Source organism: Amblyraja radiata, chromosome 8 (assembly GCF_010909765.2).
Source record: "Amblyraja radiata isolate CabotCenter1 chromosome 8, sAmbRad1.1.pri, whole genome shotgun sequence".
Lineage (NCBI taxonomy): Eukaryota > Metazoa > Chordata > Chondrichthyes > Rajiformes > Rajidae > Amblyraja > Amblyraja radiata.
This window is the reverse complement of record NC_045963.1, coordinates 43312831-43331442: the sequence shown is the minus strand read 5'-3', so window position 1 is coordinate 43331442 and position 18612 is coordinate 43312831. Positions and strand designations below refer to the sequence as shown.

Sequence of the window (18612 nt, the reverse complement as noted above, 5' to 3'; positions counted from 1 at the left end):
CTCCCCTCTCTCTCCTCCCCCCTCTCTCTCTCTCTCTCTCTCCTCCCCTCTCTCTCCTCCCCTCTCTCTCCTCCCCTCTCTCTCCTCCCCTCTCTCTCCTCCCCTCTCTCTCCTCCCATCTCTCTCCTCCCATCTCTCTCCTCCCCTCCTCCACCCCCCCCTCTCCCCCTGTCTCTTGCCCTTCTGTCTCTGCCTCTCTCACTGTCTCTGCCCTCACTCTCTACCCCACTCTCCCTCTCTAGACGTGCCTGCGAGTTGGGGGCTATGCGTCAGTGGATAGGGCGGTTATGGGGTAAAAGGATCTAATTAATAATATTAATATAATATCAAGGGGGTAGTTAGTGTGGGGGTGGTTAGTGTGTGTGACGCCGCATGCTGCCCCGCACCCACCCCCCGCAAACGCGCGTTGGGGGAACAGACCCAACGGGTCTGCACTTGGTCTAGTATACTTTTAAAACTCTGTGTGTGTGTGTGGATGGCATTTTGCCTTTGATTCGTTACTCCGCGAAAACCAGATGCAAAAACGCCCAGATTTTTACCATTTCGCTAGCGATTTTACTTTTACATCCGCGCATCCACTCTTTGGTCAATTATTTCCCCAGATTTTGAGTAAAATTGACCACAAAACTCAAACAAAACTCAATTTTTATAATCTAAACGGCTCTTACCAGCTGCTGACATCACAATGCCCACATGCCGACCAATCCAAGCCGCTTCTCTCTCTTCATTTGGCAGCCCGGCTCCACTCCACGCCCTCACCCCGCTCCAAGTATGCTCGCGCCACGCCTCCCACATCTAGACTCCTAAGCCCGCCCGCGCTCCTCCACTCCCCCCCCCCCCCCCGGCCCGGCTCTGTCACGCTGGCGGTAGCCACAGATCGTCTGTTCCCCCCTGCTTTTCGCCGTCCTCGCTGGCGGCCCGCAGGCTCACTCGGGATCACGCCCGCCCGCCCGCCCAATCCATCCTCCCACTCCACCCTCCCCGTACTCGGGGTATGAAGCGCCGAAGATGCAAGGCCATGGAGCTGAGGCTCACTCTGAGGCCGACGGCTGCTGGGCGGCCCTACCCCTCTCCTCCCTCCCTTCTTAATATAATATCAATGGGGGTGGTTAGTGTGTGTGAGGGGTGGTTAGTGTGTGTGAGGGGTGGTTAGTGTGTGTGAGAGGTTGGTTAGTGTGTGTGTGACGCCTCAGGCCGCCCCCTCCCCTCGCAATCGCGCGTTGCGGGAACAGACCCAACGGGTCTGCACTTGGTCTAGTATAACATAAAAGGTAACTGAAATTGTTTAAAATTAATGAGATTAAAGATTAAAAAATAAAGACTGCTGGCCAGTGATTTTCTAACATTTTTGCTTATGATTTCAAATATGTCTAATATCTGTTGATGCCTTTTCTCAATATTGGTGCAGGCAAATACTGAATTGTTCCCTATTGATTTTCTATGGACATAACAAAAAAGCTGTGATCGTGAACAGTCAAAAGCCCATAACTTTCTTAAAAATTAAGAGAACTGAATGAAATTTTCAGTTATCATAGATTGAAGCATTCTGAAACAAATATAAAATAATCTTACTTGGATGACCTGAAATTAAAGCATATAATTAGTTAGTTACCTAATTGTAGCTAATTTCAGACTTCAATTACTAGATCTAAACATCTATCCATTTCTTAATAAATGATTAACATTTTTAAATAGCCTAAATGTCCAAATAATATTCACAAATAATTCACAATAAAACATGATTTTTAAATCTCATTTACATTAATTTATAGACCAAATGGAAGGAATTCAGTGTTCAATTGCTGTAAATAAATGCCCATTTAAATCAGCTTTCCAGTGGGTCCCTGTGGAACGCGCTGGTTTAGAACGTTCACATTGCGGTAGATTTGTGCCCCAAATGCCCAGAAAAATACTGCGGGATATAATGGGCCCAAAATGAGCTACTCGCAATATTAAACTTTGTATAAAGGGATCTTTAGAAGCCCTTTTTAATGTAAAAATATACAGCATACCTTCAGTTATTTGCTTTATGAGACCCTGCGGTTGCTGGTGGTCGCGGGTTTAGAGATTGATTGTTAAACTACTATAACTATTTTACGAGGCCTTTAAAACTAATAATAGCTTTTGCGACGGGGTCTTTCAGCGATTTTTCGTTAATAATTAACTAGGCTGAACATCTTCGATTTGAACAGCCTAGAGAAAATCGCGTTTTAAACCCGCCCCCTCTAAACGGCGCCAAAATCGCGCACACCCGCAGCGACAGATTTTCAGCGACGCTTCAGGTAGGCTTTGCAACATACCTACTTGGTCTAGTATAACATAAAAGGTAACTGAAATTGTTTAAAATAAATGAGATTAAAGATTAAAAAATAAAGACTGCTGGCCAGTGATTTTCTAACATTTTTGCTTATGATTTCAAATATGTCTAATATCTGTTGATGCCTTTTCTCAATATTGGTGCAGGCAAATACTGAATTGTAACTCTTGAATATTATGTGTAAAGTGTCATCTTTTCACATAAGCATTTGTGTATCAAATTTTGAAGGAAATATGTCATCATTTTTTACTGAGAAATTTGTTGTTGTGGTAAGAAGGAATCTAGAGATGGGAAACCAGAGGGTTTGTGTTAACAAGCCATTCTGATTAATCCATGGAATGTAGTTTTGCTGGAAAAGACAGCATTTATGGCCAACTTCATTTTTGACTCGTCAGCAATGAAAGAATACTGATATTTTTAAATCCATCTGGTGCATAACATAGGAGTGAAGTTCTCAAGTGTTTGCTATCCTTACCATTCAGCTTTAGCCTGGCGTCCTAACTTAGGTCTGTCATTAGTTAATTCTGTTGGGCCCAGCTTGAGTGTTTATTCTGCTTAAATATTCATGATTAGTTTGGGTCATCCATGCAAGCCAATTTTAGTGATTTATCTGGATCAGTTTGTCTCAGCATCAATGGGTGGTGTATGTTACATTGTCACTTCCAAGGGACCTGAAGTGGATTGGGCGGGGTGAAAGTTGGGTGTAGATTTCAGGTTTGAGTATGCTTTAAAACATTTTTTTTTTTAAATCCTGTTGGGGATGTTGCCTGGATGTGACATTTTTATCTGTCTTTCACGTAGGCCCTGATATTAGTAGCAGTGTGTCCCGTGGTACAGAATTTAGTGATAATATTGACTGGGCTTGGGCATGTTTCAAGGTTGCTACAATCAGGAGCTGGTACTGTTCAGGGTGTGGTCAATTAAGTAATACATGATGACTGGTTTCTCGGGTATCATCTTCCCCTCTGTTTGGTGCCATAGTTGGGTGACATCTGCTCCTTGAACGGTGAATTAGGATATTCATTATGGTTTAAAGTGCGTTTTCTGGGTAGCATTATGTTTTGCTTGGTTGGCAGGTTATGTTGTTTGGTAAGAGAATATCATGTATTTTGTGTTTTCTTGGATCTGTTTCAACTTTGACTTTGCATTACATTCCGGGAGTGACATAGCTAACAAAGTGTTTGATTATATGAACAGGATCACAGGTGGTTTCCTCAATGTCTGCTTTAACATTGCTTTGGTGTCACAGTCAGACAGTGGCAGGCTGACATGGTGTTACTGTTCAATTTTTTGGATCAGGTATGGAAAGAATAATAAATGCTTTGATCAGGTTCAAATCGACTGAATGATTTTAGTTTTGTACCAGGGCAGACGATGTGGAATTGGAGTTCATGGGTTTTGTGGGGAGGAGGGGGGGTGATGGGTAAATGGTACGCACTGCAAATGCTGAGGATGGAGTGGTTACAATGATGGATAGGATGGCAGTAAAGCAGGCTACATTTTTCTGAATATCATAGATTCAGACGGCCTGACCAGAAGAAAGGATAGTTTAAGAGCTTAAAAAATATAGGAAATTGTAGGTTTTTTTCTAGTTGTTTGCATCACATGGAATTAATTAAATTAGCTGAAGTCAGGTTTCTGTGGTGATGGTAAGCTTATGTGGTCATTTACATGACCCTATTGGCTGAGGGTGGTTGCTCCCACTTCAGTTTTAGCTCCTCTTAATAAAGCCCAGGATTGAGGATGGAAAATGATTGAGAGCCTATTGAGCAATGAGCAAAGTGCTGGAGGAACATAGCAGGTCAGGCTTCATCTGTGGAAGGAATGAATGTGATGTAGTATGGTCACCAACCAATATTTGCAATTTGCTCTGTTGGTTGAAGAATTGCTTAGGTAGGTCTTTAGCAGAGGTCCCTAATTACTTGTGTATCCCCCTTCTAAATTTATTAATTGCCATTTATTAATTTTAGCTCTTAAATAATTGAGAGCCAATCATGTACAGAACAGTGCTTCTGGAGTTTAATATTGTAGTCCAGGCTGGCGTCTCCCTTTATAAGTGGTGTTGCTCCAATATAATGTTCTCTGGATCAGGGTTGACTTATCATATATGATTTGTTTGGCCTAACTCTTATTATGACAGTGTTGGACCATAGGTGCAGATTGTGATGTAATATAATTTTGCTGCTGCTGGTAACCCACAGTAATTACTCCATGTTATTCCAGCTTTTATCCATGCTATGCATGAAAAATGAAAAGGCCTGGAATAACATGGAGCCAAGAACATTTTTTTTTCCTTTCCAAAATAATTTTATGAACTGAGCCTATTCTGGATATGGAAGTGTGATATTCAATATCGGTAGAGCTCAGTTCTTGGGAGCTGTTTGAAGCAATGTGATACATGTAAATCTGCATTAAAAACAAAGTAAAACCAGGACACAAGAAAATGGGATAGGCCACCTGACTCTCAAGCTTACCCTGCTACCCAAGGATTCAGCAGTTCCTCTATGCTGGGTCCCCAAAGCACCCAGTCACTCTATTTTTTAAACTATTAACCTCTTTCACTTTAAATGATTGGCTGCACAACTCTCTGTGATGTAGATTTGTGAGATTCACTACTATTCAAGAAGAAATTTCAAACAGGTGTTTTACATGATTGATCCACACCCCATCCCAATCTTGAAACTGTTGGCTAAAACCATAAATAGGTTGGTTTAATCTGAGAAGTAGATGTACAAATGGAAATACTGCTCTGAGGGTTATTTGGTACAACCTTATTGAAGGAATTATAAGAAAAAAAGAACCAAAATAAAGTTGGACTGCTGAATGAGATTGGAATTATTAACTGTTAGAAGGAGTAGAAAAGTTGAGAAAAAATACGAGGCAGCACAGGTAGTTGTAGCAGTTGTTGCTTGTAACGGATAAGGTTTTAGACTGGCCACTAAATGCCCTTTCTCAATTCCCTGGATCTGACATCTTTCCGAGGACAGTATTTTCTTTTGAACCCATGACAATAAATGCTGCAGTTACTTGTTGCAGTTTATATATTCCACAGAAGTTTTCTCTGAAAATTGAGACTCTGCGACACAGTGGCACGTCATTTGGCAACATTACAGACTCCCACATGCAGAATGTGAAGGCTGGAATGTTTTGTATCCTCAACACTTTTATGTCCATCTATATGGAGTATTATTGCCCTCTTTATTTATTATTTGTCAATGTTCGCTTCGTAACCTGCGTGGATTTTCTCCAAGATCTTCGGTTTCCTCCCACCCCAAAGGCTTGCAGGTTTGTAGGTTAATTGATTTGGTATTTAAAAAAAAAAGGTAAATTGACCCTAGTGTAGGATAGTGTTAATGCATGGAGAACGCTGGTTGGTGCGGACTCGGTGGGCCGAAGGGTCTGTTTCCGCTCTGCATCTCTAAATTCTGCAAAATCATTAGAATAAATGCAGGTTATTGTCAGTTTTCATGTTGTTATTATTTCATGCTTTTACTGGTCTTTGTTTTCCATTTATTACTCCTCTTGCTATTCTGAGCAATGTACTTGCAATCAGAGTATAAGCGAGTTCGGTATTCCGACTGTGCATGCCCAGGTCATAGGTCACTCTGCATAAACATTGCTGGAAGCAGTGTAGCTGTGTACATATAGACATTCATTTCATCCGTATTTTCCAGCTTTGATTCTTCTAGGTAAGAAAATACTGCTTTCAAACTATGAATTAGTTGTATTTATTGTTCCTTTGTCAAAAGCTACGATGATTTTGTCTTTTTTATTGCTTTATGCCTCGGTCAGGCAAGGGTCTCCGGCGCTGAGGGCGCTGTTGAGTTGCTACTGGGCCGTCCCCGTTCCCTCCCGGGTGCCCCGTTCCTGTCCGTGGATGACCGGATGGTCGGGCCGGGCTTGCAGCTGGCACGGGGGGAGAGGGGGGGGGGGGGGTGAGGTGCTGGCTCCAGCTCGGCTCTGCTCCGACTTCGAGACTCCGAGACCGCCAGTTGCACCTCTCTCCTTGTCCAGTGGCTGTCGGTTTGCCCCCTCAGTGCTGGCGGGGGCTGTGCCAGGGCTGGCCTGAGGAGGTGCGGGGCTTAATTGGGAACAATTTTGGTGTGCCCCAGGTTCCCAGCCAAGGTCTGTCAGCCCTGTTATTTAGTATATATTATGAAATTGTACACTAAGGTGCTAAACACTGTCTTAATCTCTCCTGCTCTCGTCTGACTGTCAGTACCTCCGCTGACTTCCAATCTTCACCGTAGCTGTTAATTACCATTAAACTGCATTATGTAATTGGACACAATGCCTTTGGAGACAGCGGCTGATTGGACGGGAGGAGACCGATTTGTTTATTGGACGTGAATTTTAAGGGAAGCTGGTCGGTGATTGGACGCAACCCCCTTAGAGCCAGCGGTTGATTGGCCGTCAAATAATCGGGCACAAAAAATTGACAAACAGGAAAACAAAAGAAATCGGAATTCCGATTTAAATCTGATATAAGGTACATAGGGTGGGTATCGATTAATTCTAGACAACAGATTAAAAAAAATAATTAACCCCATTAATTCACTCAAGGTGTATTATGATGTGTTCTACAGTATGAAGTGTACAGCAAAACATGCACTTCCAGAGTGGTCTATCGTGGTGTTTCTTCAACGAACCACGGATTTATTATAAGAGCAAAACATAAAGTGCTGGAGAGGTCAGCAGGTCAGGCTGGATCTATGGAGGGTCCGAAGAAGGGTCTCGATCCAAAAAGTCACCTATTCCTTCTCTCCAGATATGCTGCCTGACCCGCTGAGTTACTCCAGCATTTTGTGTCTATCTATGGAGGGAATGGCTAGGAGATGTTTGGGGTCCCTTCTGGCATTTTTAAGGGGTTTGAAAGATCGATAATTTCACATATTTTAAATATGTTGTTACGAATATAACTAGTGTGGGAGAAAATTCCATGAGCCATAATTGCCACATACATACCCAAAAGTAGTAATGTAGAAAATTACAGTGTGTAAAAAAAAAAGATATTACGTGCTTTGTAGTTTCCTTGTACCAATCAAACGCCAAATTCAAAATTCTATATTTTGAAAATGGGCAAAGCAAAAAGTAGCATGTTCTCTAGAAAGGCTTATCCTAAAATAATTGATCGGAAGGATGTGATTTTCAGTCAGGACGTCTGTATCATTCAGTCAGCGAGCTTGCGGTCCGGAGCTCTTCTCTATTACCTCTCTACATAAAAACAAAGTGTCAATGCCTCTTTAAGGTCTACTAATCCACCTGTAGCTTCAGTTACAGTTACAGCTGAAGGAATTTGGCGCTCGGGCAACGCCATGAATTTATATGAATTTTAAAAATCCAATACGTTGAAATCGTTCAAAAGCTACAACCACAACATGATAAATAAAACTGAAGCAAATAAAGGCAAACAGAAGAACTAACCTTGAAGGAGAGAGAGAAAACAACACGCATAAACTTATTTAAAAAAAATTCATATAACATCCCTAAATGACGGGTACAAATTACTAAACGTGGGTGGACAAAAATGCTGGAGAAACTCAGCAGGTGAGATGCTGCCTCACCGGCTGAGTTTCTCCAGCATTTTTGTCTACCTTCAATTGTTTCAGCATTTGCAATTCCTTCTTAAAATAACGTGGGTGAATGACTGTACCTGCACAAAAGAAGCCCGTGCTCGCGGTTCGGAGCCCTTAATGACAGTAAGTTTTAAGAAATTCTGCCGTGAATTTTATTCAAAGGAACGCGGCGTCATAAATACTTGGTCAAAATACAATTATATTGACTGAGGAATGCACATCGATGTATTTGTGACACATTGTATAACTACGTGTTAATTACTGGCTGTTAATAAGTGCTAACAGTGGCAGTTAACAAATCGTTTTCGTCTCAGTTGAATCAAGTGATAAACGACTCCAACCTTTCTGCAGTACTCATTAAACCCAAGCTGGAAAATGAAAAGTAAGGAACGCCGTCCCCTTGCGTAACCCCCCCCCCCCCCCCCCATTTCCATCACTGCCCGGTCTCTGTATTGAGAGTTAACTGCGGGGCTGTGTTGTTGTCGGTGAGGAATTTCACCTACAGGGGTCGCAGCTGAGACCCAATTGGGAGCAATTGGTCCAATTGGCTTAAGGCCGGCCCTGCTGTGCGCCGGTCATCGGCGGGGATGCAAACGGGCTGTTGTGGTCTCGGAGGGTCAGGCAACCTCTCTGGAGAAGGGTCTCGACCCGAAATGTCACCCATTCCTTTTCTCCGGGGATGCTGCAGTGCTTTGTGTGTATCCCCATTGATGGCTGGTGCTCGGCTTTCGTCGGTGCCGGGGCGTTGGCCGGTGGCCGTTGGGTGGGGCGGGGGGTGCGGCTGGCGATCCCCGGCCCGTCGGTGTCCCATAGAACCCTCCAGTCGCCCCGGACGTCTCCGACATTCAGGTGGGGGGGGGATGCGGATGAGGCGCTGGTCTGTGCGTGCTCTCCCCTGTCTCCCACTCGCATGTGCTCCCTCTCTCTCGCTGTTACACCCTGCTCTCCTGCTACCTGGCACACCCGTTCCTCAGATTAAATATGTTTTTACACATAAACAGGGCTATCGCTTTTTTTCCCCTGTTGACAGCCGAGCAACCTCGGCAGCTTTTTAAGTTGCCAAATGACAGTTTAGTTGGTCATTTAAGACGGCTTGCATGACACGTGCGATAATGTGCTCGGACGAAGTGCGTAGTTACCAGTCGGAATTATGCTCAATGAAGCATTCACATATTATTTCTGCTTCAAATAAAATCAAAACTAAACATATACACCAATCAAGATGATATATACCACAATGACATGCAACAAAATTATAATACAGTATCTCAACTCTTTTTACACGTTGCAATGAATGCAATTTCTATTTCTTTCCACTTCCAAACGAAAATGTGGTTGGGTTATTCAGCGTATGATCAACATGTGTCAATAAATCCTGGACCATGGTAACATATATGCTTAACCATGCACACTACAGATTGATGCAAGTATGTTTTCTGTGAAGGACTGAAAATTATGACATGGCCATAGCATGGGTCTTTTCCTCTTGAATCTTCAATCATCAATCTCTGTTGTGCCCAGTCACAGCAAGGTAAAGGCCCTGTCTCACGGTACGAGTCCACGCACGAGTGATCCCGAGTGGAAAAGAAAATCACACTCGTTGTCTACGAGATTCCAAGTTTATGTTCACGAATTTAAACGAGTTCCCACGTGTATGTCTAAGTTTGCCGTTTACTTCTCATTTCTGCGATGTACCAAGTTCCTCTCCCGAGTTACCAAGTTCCTCTCCCGAGTTACTCTTGAGCCAACCGTGAATGAAGGTCTGTTTTAAGTATCAAATAGAGGAGCTGGACAGCATCACATACAGTAAGTATATTCTGATTCAGTATTGAAAGTTATTCAATTTCAGAACTTAAAAAAACTAGGCAGGATCTCGGTCCCGCACTCGCTGCCATCGTGCAGCAAGGAGGCAATGGCGGTGAAGCAATAGTGTTAAAGAAGACAGCTCCATCCTGCGGCTTTGAGTTAGATAGAATTCAGCGAGGCTGCATCTATTGATATGACCTACAAAGGGAAAATGCGCACTGTCCAGTGCCAGAGCAGTTATACTTTTGATTTGTTTGAAACACGCATCACGTAGTTAGAAGACATTTTAATTGAATTTACTGCCAGGTCTACACACTGCGGGGAGACGGGACTTGAAATCTTTGAATGTGGACGGATGTCTCTGCGCCTGCCTGTTCTAAGCGGAATATATTTTTAGTTGGCTTTCAAGCCGGGCTTTGGTTTTATTCTTTGTTTATTCGCACACACTTTTCGTGTGTGAGGGTGTGAGCAGTCCATGCCAGGTGCCAGCCAGCCGCAGCCGCTGTTCTTTCACATCGTTTGCACATCAGATTGTTGGGAGACGGAGCTCAGGGTTTGCCTCCTGAGCTGCTTTGGTGTCCAGGTGTGAGTTGAGGCGGAGGGAGGTTGGGGTGGGGGGATGCGCCGGCGTCATTAATCTGTCTTGGGTGACTAGGCTCTTGGGTTAGGCTGGGATAATTCTGTGCTCTCATTTCTCTCTTTCTGTGTGTGCATTAACAGGGGGAAGAGCGATCTACCTCGCTGGGGCACAAGACCTCTGCCGCCTGTCCCTTGCAGCCATTAACTTGTTTGTTCCTTTGGTGTGCCTCATCTGCCCTGCTCCCATCCCAGCTCTCTGCCCCATTCTCTTGGAAATGTCGCTTCCGCCGCTGTAACGAGGAGGGGTCTGGCTGGTTGGCTTGGTGGTGGGTGGGCAGGGAGGGGGAGTGGGTTCAAACCACCGAATCCATTCTCAAAAGTCGGGCAGAGCCATGTAGAACTCGCGTTTCTCTCAGCTTCATATATGTGGGAATTCCCTCAGTATGGTCACTCAGCGGGACTGGCAGCATCTCTGGAGAGAAGGAACTGGTGACGGGATGACGTTTCCAAAATTCTGCTGCGTCTTTGTGTTACTCCAGCACTGTGTGTTCACTTTTTGTCAACCAGCCTCTGCCCTTTCTTGTGTATGACATTATTTGTATCCATGGCAGTTGAATGTCGCTCCCTTCAGTTTCCCAGGGGGTCGGGACGGGACTGGAGGGAAAGGTGGGGAGGAGAGAGGGGGAGTTGGGGTGACTTAGTACGGGAGACAAGTGTAGGAAAGGTGTACATAGATACATAGAAAATAGGTGCAGGAGTAGGCCATTCGGCCCTTCGAGCCTGCACCGCCATTCAATATGATCATGGCTGATCATCCAACTCAGTATCCCGTACCTGCCCTCTCCATACCCCCTGATCCCTTTAGCCACAAGGGCCACATCTAACTCCCTCTTAAATATAGCCAATGAACTGGCCTCAACTACCTTCTGTGGCAGAGAGTTCCAGAGATTCACCACTCTCTGTGTGAATTTTTTTTTTCTCATCTCGGTCTTAAAGGATTTCCCCTCTATCCTTAAACTGTGACCCCTTGTCCTGGACTTCCCCAACATCGGGAACAATCTTCCTGCATCTAGCCTGTCCAACCCCTTAAGAATTTTGTAAGTTTCTATAAGATCCCCCCTCAATCTCCTAAATTCTAGCGAGTACAAGCCGAGTCTATCCAGTCCTTCTTCATATGAAAGTCCTGACATCCCAGGAATCAGTCTGGTGAACCTTCTCTGCACTCCCTCTATGGCAATAATGTCCTTCCTCAGATTTGGAGACCAAAACTGTACGCAATACTCCAGGTGTAGTCTCACCAAGACCCTGTACAACTGCAGTAGAACCTCCCTGCTTCTATACTCAAATCCTTTTGCTATGAATGCTAACATACCATTCGCTTTCTTCACTGCCTCCTGCACCTGCGTGCCTACGTTCAATGACTGGTGTACCATGACACCCAGGTCTCGTTGCATCTCCCCTTTTCCTAATCGGCCACCATTTAGATAATAGTCTGCTTTCCTGTTTTTGCCACCAAAGTGGATAACCTCACATTTATCCACATTATACTGCATCTGCCATACATTTGCCCACTCACCCAGCCTATCCAAGTCACCTTGCAGCCTCCTAGCATCCTCCTCACAGCTAACACTGCCCCCCAGCTTAGTGTCATCCGCAAACTTGGAGATGTTGCATTCAATTCCCTCGTCCAAATCATTAATATATATTGTAAATAGCTGGGGTCCCAGCATTGAGCCTTGCGGTACCCCACTCGTCACTGCCTGCCATTGTGAAAAGGACCCGTTTACTCCTACTCTTTGCTTCCTGTTTGCCAGCCAGTTCTCTATCCACATCAATACAGAACCTCCAGTACTGACTGTATGGGCAGACACTTTGGTAGTGATTGCCCACGGGGTTCACTGTCGAGGACTTCATAATGCAGAGAGCAGAGATCTGGTATATCTGGGTGTTGAAGGCGCTTCTGGTCTGTAGTGTGCAATAGTCACCAAAATACACTGCATCTTTAGAAAGGAAAAATACAAAACATGTCAATCCCACTGGATAGGCCTTAGTCATGGTGCTGTACAACATGGAAACAGGTCCTTCGGCCCAGCTTGGCCGCGCCGTCCAAGTTGGCGTCTTGGGGTAGTCCTATTTGTCTGCATGTGGCCCATAGCCCTCTAAACCTTTCCCATCCATTTAACTGTCGTTAATAACCTCAAGAAAATATTAAGTCTACGTGAGCCTGCTTCAGTTTCCTGGGTCCAACTCAGAGAGAAGTTTCCCCCCTTTCCAGGGTTAATCGCTCTGTTCATAATGCTCTCTGCATTATGAAGTCCTCGACAGTGAACCCCGTGGGCAATCACTACCAAAGTCTGCCCACAGTCAGTACACCTCTCGTACACTTGTCTCCCGTACTAAGTCACCCCAACTCCCCTCTTCCCCCCCTCTCCCACCTTTCCCTCCCAACTCCAGTCCCGTCTTGACCCCCTGGGAAACTGAAGGGCACGACAATCAACTGCCACAAATACAAATAATGACATACACAAGAAAGGGCAGATGCTGGTTGACAAAAAGTGAACACACAGTGCTGGAGTAACACAAAGACGCAGCAGAATTTTGGAAACGTCATCCCGTCACCCATTCCTTCTCTCCAGAGATGCTGCTTGCCCCGCTGAGTTAAAGAGTGCCCATGGTAGACTCACGAGTCACTACGGTAAACTCACGGGCTACTACGTTCTTACTACGAGTTTAAAAGTTTGAAATGTTTACTTCAAGAGCAAATTTGATTCGTGGAAATCTTTCATCATGTTGAAAGATTTTCACGAATTAACTAGTTTCCCGAGTACCTGCCGTTAGCGTTACGCGTCGCTAAGTTACGTCCACGAGTTCCGATGTTCCCGCTACGTTAATTCTACGTGATTACCACGAGTTTGATTTGTTTTAAACTCGGGATCACTCGTGGGTGGACTCGCTCCGTGAGACAGGGGTTTAAGCCCGTTCAGGTTTTTAAAGGAAAGATCCTTGTTTGACAAAATTTGGATTGCAGTCTAATTTGACTGATCTCTTTCTAACCAGTGATTTGTATCTAATGAATGGTGTACCTTGTATTTCAGGTGTTCTTTAAGACGTCTGGACATTTTGTGTTTATGTCGGAAACCTCATAAGCTATGGATATCATAGCCTTCTTGAAATCTCAGTTCATCTGCCTCCTTCTTATATGTTACATCTTTGTATTGACTGGACTCATCATCAACTTTCTTCAGTTATGCACACTACCTATATGGCTGATCAACAAACAACTGTACAGGCGAATCAACTGCAGATTGGCTTACTGTATTGCCAGCCGTAAGTACTTTTGATTAATCTTTATGCAATTTTTACATGAAAGTAACTAAATCTGCAATTTTAGTTAATACTAGACCAAGTGGGACCCGCTGGGTCCCTGTCAGTTGGGAGGTCTGGTCCCCCAACGCAATATTCCACCTCTCACCCATAGCCTCCATGGGAGGCCTGGTTCCCCAACGCAACCCGTTCCCCAACGTAAGATTCCACCACTTCCAATAAGTTCGGTATTTCGACTGCGCATGCCCAGGTCAAAGGTCACTATGCATAAACATTGCTGGAAAGCAGTGAAGCAGTGGACCTTAATTTCTTCCTTATTTTCCAGCTTTGATTCTTCTAGGTATGACAATACTACTTTCAAACTATGAAATAGTTGCATTTATTGGTCCTTTGTTAAAAGCTAAGATTATTTTGATGTTTTTATTGCTTTATGCTTTGGTGAGTGAGCGAGATCGTGCTCGTCGGTGTCGGGTCCGGTTCTGTTGAGTTGCTGGTGGGCCGTCCCCGTCCCCTCCCAGGTGTCTCGTCCCTGTCCGGGGGCGGCCGGAGGTGTCAGGCTGGGATTGCAGCCGGCGCGGGGAGGTGGCTGAATTGCTGCAGCGAGTTGTGTGTATGGCTGGTGCTCGGCTTTCGCCGGCGCCGGTTGGGCTGCAGTTGGCGCTTCTCCGCACTGGCTGTGCGCCTGGGGCTGCTGGTGTTGTTGACACCAGCCAGTGCGGAGAAGAAGCGACAACCCCAGCTCAACTCCCGCCGGGCCAACCGCGGCCCCGGACCGACGACACCAGCGGCTCCAGGCCCACAGCCAGCATGGAGAAGTAGTGCCAACTCCAGCCAACCGGCGCCGGCGAAAGCCGAGCACCAGCCATACACACAAAGCCCAGGAGCAACTCCACAGACCCGGGCACGACTACGACCACGGACGAGCACGATCTCGCTCACTCACCAAAGCATAAAGCAATAAAAACAACAATATAATCTTAGCTTTTAATAAAGAAACAATAAATACAACTATTTCATTGTTTGAAAGCAGTATTTTCTTACCTAGAAGAATCAAAGCTGGAAAAAAACAGAAGAAATGAAGCTTCACTGCTTTCTAGCAATGTTATGTATAGTGACCTTTGACCTGGGCATGTGTATTGGAAGCAGTCGGAATACCGAACTCGCTTATTCCAATTCCACTTCCCCTGGCCCCTCCCCCTCCTGTGCTGCCGGGAACACGACTTGGTGTTCTATGATGGCAACATTGTCACAAATGTCAGGGGATTGTGAGATCCCATTTGACGTCACTGCTGCAACTGCCAGAGCAGAGTCAATAATTCTTCTCAAAGTTGGCTTTTTTAAACCTGTAATTATCAATAAATCATGAAATCTATATTACTAAAATTCTGTTCTTAACCACTTCCTGTTGTTCTGTATATTGATTTTAGAAAAAAACGCTGCCACTTACGGCTGTGATTTTTTTGCCATCTTACTCAGAGTCCCCCTCCGCTGCGCAGGACGAGGATTTTTCCCATCGATGAAAAATAAAAGAGTTATTAGTGTTTAAAAAATGTTGAGATTCTCTCTCCTGAAGGCCACGCCCCTTCCGGAGGGACCAGAAACCCGTAAGTGTTGAGTGCCTCAGTCAGTCTCTGCAAGATGGTTGAAGCGAGAGGGTCACATCTCTCAGTCTGAGCTGTGAATAACACTGAACACATGTCTACTAAACTGTGAGTGTGGTTTTACTGACCTTGAGTGCCCTTAATGTGGTTTGAAAATGAAAATGTGGTTGGTTTGAAAAAGCACAGCAAATGTTTGGTGGTGGTTGGTTTGAAATAAAGCACAGCAAATGGTTGGTGGTGGTTGGTTTGAAATAAAGCACAGCTAATGGTTGGTGGTGGTTGGTTTGGAATAAAGCACAGCAAATGGTTGGTGGTGGTTGGTTTGAAATAAAGCTCATCAAATGGTTGGTGGTGGTTGGTTTGAATTAAAGCACATAAAAAGGTTGGTGGTGGTTGGTTTGAAATAAAGCACAACAAATGGTTGGTGGTGGTTGGTTTGAAATAAAGCACAGCAAATGGTTGGTGGTGGTTGGTTTGAAATAAAGCAAGCAAATGGTTGGTGGTGGTTGGTTTGAAATAAAGCAAATGATTAAAAGTCTAAACTTGACAACTTCCTGTTTGCACTGTATATTGATTTTAGATAAAACGCTACTACTTACGGCTGTGATTTTTACTCAGTCCCCCTCCGCTCATCAGGTGCAGAGAATTCTTCCCATCAATGAAAAATAAAAGTGTTACTAGTGTTTAAATAATGTTGAGAATCTCTCTCCTGTCAATCATGCCATGAAGGCCACGCCCCTTCCGATGGGAGGGGGGAGGGATTATAAAACCCGGAAGTGTGGGTTTGGCTCAGTCTCTGCAAGATGGGGGAGAGAGAGGTCACTACTCTGAGCTGTGAATCAACTGAACACACGGAATGTCTACTGAACTGTGAGTGTGGTGTTTATGTGGTGTTTTGTGTGGTCTTATGGTGGTTTCACCCTGCTTGAAATGGCATGAAACGGCACTTGAATTTGGTGGCCTTGCATCCTGCTTGAAATGGCATGAAACGGCACTTGAATTTGGTGGCCTTGCATCCTGCTTGAAGTGGTAGGAAACTGCACTTGAGTTTGGTGGCCTTGCACCCTGCTTGAAGTGGTAGGAAACTGCACTTGAGTTTGGTGGCCTTGCACCCTGCTTGTAGTGGTAGGAAACTGCACTTGAATTTGGTGGCCTTGCACCCTGTTTGAAGTGGTATGAAACTGCACGAGTTAGGTGGACTTGGACCCTTTTGAAGTGTTATGAAACAGCACTTGAGTTTGGTGGACTTGCACCCTGCTTGAAGTGGTCGGAAACTGCACTTGAATTCTGTGGCCTTGCACCCTGCTTGAAGTGGTAGGAAACTGCACTTGAATTCGGTGGCCTTGCACCCTGCTTAAAGTGGTTGGAAACTGCACATGAATTTGGGGGCCTTCAACCCTGCTTGAAGTGGTAAGAAACTGCACTTGAATTTGCTGGCCTTGCACCCTGCTTGAAATGGAATTTCAAGGAATAGCCGTGAGTCAACTGCCAGCCCACCAGCCGTGAGTGAGCTGCCAGCACATCAGGCTTGAGTGACTGAGCTGCCACCCCAAGAATCCATTTGGCCTACAATGTCCTTACTAGCCCTCTGGAAACCAGTCCCTTCGGCCCACAACACCCATACTAACGCTCCAGAAAGCCCCTCCCCGCACTTAGTCTAGTATAACGTAAAGTTGAGAAGATCGACGACGGGAAAAAGTTTAGTAAGGTGCCGCAAAAATGTCAGCGCTACACACACACACACACACACACACACACACACACACACACACACACACACACACACACACACACACACACACACACACACACACACACACACACACACACCACCCCCCCCCCCCAACCAACCAACCAACTGTCACGGGAGGGCTGGTACCCCACGCAATCCATTCCACCACTCACCCATAGCCCCCACGAGAGGTCCCACTGGTCCCACAATGCAACCGGTTCCCCAACGTAAGATTCCACCACTTCCCTGCCTACCTCAGCACTTTAAAAACAAAATTCAAATTACACTTCCCCTGCCTCCCCCACCACTTCCAATTACACTTCCCCTGGCCCCTCCCCCTCCTGTGCTGCTAGGACCACGACCAAGTGTTCTATGATGGCAACGTTATTGCAAATGTCGAGTGGAGGGCTGTGAGATTCCATTCAGGTGAAAACTTGGTGGAAGCACAGAGTGTTCCTGGATTGCAACTTTGGAGGTTTGTTGCAAGCTGGATTTAACAGTAAAAATATTTTTAAAGTTGGCTTTTTTAAACATTTAAATATCAATAACTTGTGAAATATAATATCAAATCTGAAGGAAACTTGACAAGGGCGACAACAGGAAAGTGCTGAGTAACGTTGTGCAAAAAACATAGTGCTACCGTGTATCGTTTTGGCGTAGATACGATCACACAAACGCACACACGCACACACACACACCAAGACTTTTAATAGTATATAGACCAAGTGCAGTTGGGTCTGCCCCCCAAAGCTAGATTCCACCACTCACCCGTGCCCCCAACGCAACCCGTTCCCCCAACGTGATATTCCACCACTCGCGCATAGCCCACAACTGCGCAGGCGCGGTTCATTTCTCCTCATCCCCCAGCACTCCCTCCTCCTGCTTCTCTTCACCCTCCCTCTTCAATCCCTAGAGAGGGAGGGGGGTAGAGAGGGAGGGGGTGGAGAGGGAGGAGGAGGGGGGTAGAGCGAGGGAGAGGGGAGTAGGGAGGGAGGGGGTTAGAGAGGGACACACACAGACACGCACACACAGACACACACACACAGACACACACACACAGACACACACACAGAGACACACACGACAAAGACTTTTAGTAAAAGAGATAGATAGATATTACTTTTACTGCCTTTTGTTATACTGATAAACTAGACTGACAGTTTGGTCAATTGATGAAAAATGTGTGTAATGCTGGAAACTAAACCTATTCTGTGTTTGGAAATGTATAATCTTTTGAACTGTTGTATGTTGCTAAATACTGTGAGATGTTGGAAAGCATGTCCACGAATAATGGAAACAATGATTTGACCACAATGAACTAAATTCTGAACAAAATAACATGGGATGAATATTACCATTGGTACAGGCATTTCCTCTTGTACTTTGGTCCTGCAACCTGCTTTGAAAGTGTTAAGGGCCTGTCCCACCAGCATGCGATTGCATGCGTCTAGCGCGACCAAACGTGGTCACTTGAGGCGTACAGCCTCGCGGGGCCGGTCCCACTTCCAACCGCGGAGGCGTATAGAGTTGTGCGGGGCTGGTCTCGACATCGCACGGGGCTCCGAAAATCCCGCACTGTCTGAAAATTCCGCGCGCCAACGGCCTGTCGGCCTGCAGGCGCATTGAGGGCATACGCAGCGTCTCGACGGGCGTACGCTGCGTCTTGACGTCGTACGC

General features: G+C 45.4%; 1 protein-coding gene across 3 annotated transcripts in view; it reads left to right on the top strand.

Annotated features, from left to right (window-relative positions):
* agpat4 (1-acylglycerol-3-phosphate O-acyltransferase 4) overlaps nucleotides 1-18612 on the top strand; it is a 97458-nt gene that overhangs the window by 42445 nt on the left and 36401 nt on the right. For all 3 annotated transcript variants that reach the window (XM_033025718.1, XM_033025719.1, XM_033025720.1), the window contains one exon: nucleotides 13374-13605. In XM_033025718.1, coding sequence (XP_032881609.1) covers nucleotides 13428-13605 — 178 coding nt within the window. In that variant the 5' untranslated portion in view covers nucleotides 13374-13427. The remainder of the gene's footprint in view (nucleotides 1-13373; nucleotides 13606-18612) is intronic.